Source organism: Oxyura jamaicensis, assembly GCF_011077185.1.
Source record: "Oxyura jamaicensis isolate SHBP4307 breed ruddy duck chromosome 21 unlocalized genomic scaffold, BPBGC_Ojam_1.0 oxy21_random_OJ67453, whole genome shotgun sequence".
In the NCBI taxonomy this organism is placed as follows: Eukaryota; Metazoa; Chordata; class Aves; order Anseriformes; family Anatidae; genus Oxyura; species Oxyura jamaicensis.
Window position 1 is genome coordinate 1 of NW_023304568.1, and position 2,655 is coordinate 2,655.

The 2,655-nt window shown below is 57.5% G+C and overlaps 1 protein-coding gene across 1 annotated transcript; it reads left to right on the forward strand.

Annotated features, from left to right (window-relative positions):
• Positions 1-4: 4 nt before the first annotated feature.
• On the forward strand, positions 5-2,647 carry RPL22 (ribosomal protein L22; the record flags this gene model as incomplete). The annotated part of the gene is made up of 3 exons (XM_035312778.1): positions 5-169; positions 945-1,069; positions 2,444-2,647. Coding segments are annotated over 3 exons (435 nt in total), but the record flags the coding sequence as incomplete, so codon positions are not given.
• Between the last annotated feature and the right edge of the window lie 8 nt (positions 2,648-2,655).

Sequence of the window (2,655 nt, forward strand, 5' to 3'; positions counted from 1 at the left end):
CCCCCCTTTGTTCCCCCCGCCCCCCCTCCCCCCTGACGGTGTGCTCTCTCTCCCTGTGCCGCAGAAGAAGCCGGCAGCGAAAGGTGGCAAAAAAAAGAAGCAGGTGCTGAAGTTCACGCTGGACTGCACGCACCCCGTGGAGGACGGCATCATGGACGCTGCCAACTTCGTGAGTGCCGGGCCCCTCGCACGGGGCGGGCGGCTCTGACCCCGCCGGTGGGGGCCTGCGGCGCTGCTGCCCGCCGCCCTCCGTCTCTGCCCCTCGGCAGAGGGCGCAGGAAGCCCCTCCCGGGCAGTTTGCACCGCTAGGAAACACCCTGAGGGCAAACGCGTGGGGGCTGTCCGAGGTTTATTGTTAAACGATTTGCACCTAAAGCGTGCGCATCTTTCTGTATTTTGAATGGTATTTAGTATTCGCTCTGTAAGGAATCAGCTTTCTGTTAAGCGTTGATAAACAACGTGGGAGGAGAGCACTGAATTTCTGCATCCTATGATGAGTGCGTTCAAACTGCCTAAAGCCGTGTGCGGGCACGAGCATGGATTGGAGATGAGAGCTTGTGGCAAAGATGTCCTTTGAGAATGGGAATTAGAATAGTGCTGTTGGAAGGGACCTCCAAAGATCATCAAGTCCAAGAGAAATTGGAAAGCATCTTGTCGTTTCACTAGCACTAACTCAGTTCAGAAAGTAGGAAGTGTTGAATTGTGTAGTCCATTCAGGCTTGGGGAAATCACTTTTGTAAAGGTGAGAATGGGCTGGTGTGAGCTGGTGGGATTGGCTGTGAGGAGCATCAAAGCCTCCCAGCCTGCAGGAAAAGGGCTTTTCCTTGCTTTTTGTTGACATATGGTAATTTTGTCTCTTCCCAGTTCTAACCAAAATGTTGGAATGCTGAACGCAAACAAGCTGCAGACGGCCCTGGCTAAGCTGTCCCTTTCCCCTCTTTCAGGAGCAGTTCTTGCAGGAGAGGATCAAGGTGAATGGGAAGGCCGGTAACCTGGGCGGGGGCGTAGTGACTATCGAGAGGAGCAAGAGCAAGATCACTGTTACTTCAGAGGTTCCCTTCTCAAAGAGGTGAGGACACAGGGGCGTCCCGCAAGGCGCACGATGGCTGGCTTTCCTGCCGTGCTGCTGCAGCGTGGCTGGGAGGCTGCTGGCTGCGGCGAGCTCTGAGCCTGTGGGAAGTCACTGCAGGAGGGCGTTGTGAGCGTTGTGCTGGGGAGTCTACTCTTTTTTTGGTCTTCGGTTAACGATGGCTTCAGGTCCTTTGCTTGTGACCGAACTGAGCTCCCCTGCATGAGCTTTCCCCATGCAGTGCTGTGGGGCTGTGTCACGAGGAGGTGCTTCGTTTTTCTCAGGTTGCTCAGTGCACGTGAGTTTCTAAGGATGGTGTTGCCAGTGCCAGTTTCCAGGGCCGCAAGATCCAAACCTCTTCTGTAAATCAGGAAGGTGTGAGGAAACACCTGAAGTAGCAAAGAGGGGTCCTGGTGCGTAAGGTGCACCGAGGCCTGCTGACTCTCCCAAGCACTGTGTGAAATTTGGCACAGTGACTGTTTCTGAATGAATTTTGAGGTGGATGCGTGGTTGAAATGCCTGCTCAGGAGGCTGGCCATGCAGGATGCGCAACTGCCAAGACAAGCATGGAGCTCAGGGGTTGATGCACAACCAAGCTGTTCCACTGCCATGTCCTTACCCTCGTCCTGCTGGGCGTCTGCCTAGTTCTTGTGACTGCCTGATGCTTCTGCCCTTTACTTAGCTTTGAGAAACTTGACTTTTGCTGTGGTGGAGGTAGCAAGCGAGGAAGCTGGAGGTCTGAAGTAGTGGAAAGAGAACTGTGTGTAAGGACAGCTGCTGCGCTGCTGGCTTGTGCCGCTCTAAAAGCGTTGGTGCTGCACCCGAGCGGCTTCTGAGGCAGTGTGGTGCCCACTGCATCCCAGGAGCTGCTGAGAAACGTGCAGGGAGCAGGGGATGGTGCCCGTGCCCACGGAGGTGCTCTGCTTGTTGAGCTGCTGCTGTTCTCTGCCAGAATGGCCACACAGGTGGCCCCTCGTGCCCGGTGTGCGGCAGCCACCTCGCCCTTGGAGGGGGAAGCAGGGAGGCGGCTCCCAGCCCTGTGGGGCAGGGGGGCTTCTGTGCAGGGCGGTGTAGTGCTGGCTGCTGCCCCGTCCCCAGGGAGGTGGCGGTGGCTGGGGACCTTCATGCTGCAGGGGAGCCTCCTTCCCACGGGGATTTGTGGTTGTCAGAGCCACGGAGGGGTCTGAAAGCAACCAGCCCGGGGTGGGGGGCGCAGTAAATGGGGCTCCTTGGTGCTGCGAGGGGAACGCCGCCATGCCCTGCGAGGGCAGCGATCTGTTCCTCGCCGCAGGGCGAGGGCGGGCGGTTGTCGTGGGGCCCGGGGGTGCCGGTGCGGCCCCACGTCTGCCCCGTGCCGTGTCGGTGTCCCCGCAGGTACCTCAAGTACCTGACCAAGAAGTACCTGAAGAAGAACAACCTGCGCGACTGGCTGCGCGTGGTCGCCAACAGCAAGGAGAGCTATGAACTGCGGTACTTCCAGATCAACCAGGACGAGGAGGAGGAGGAGGAGGAGGACTAACCGCGCGGCCCCGGGAGCGTTTTGTACATTTTCCTGAATAAATTGTGGGGAAAAAAAAAAAAAAAAA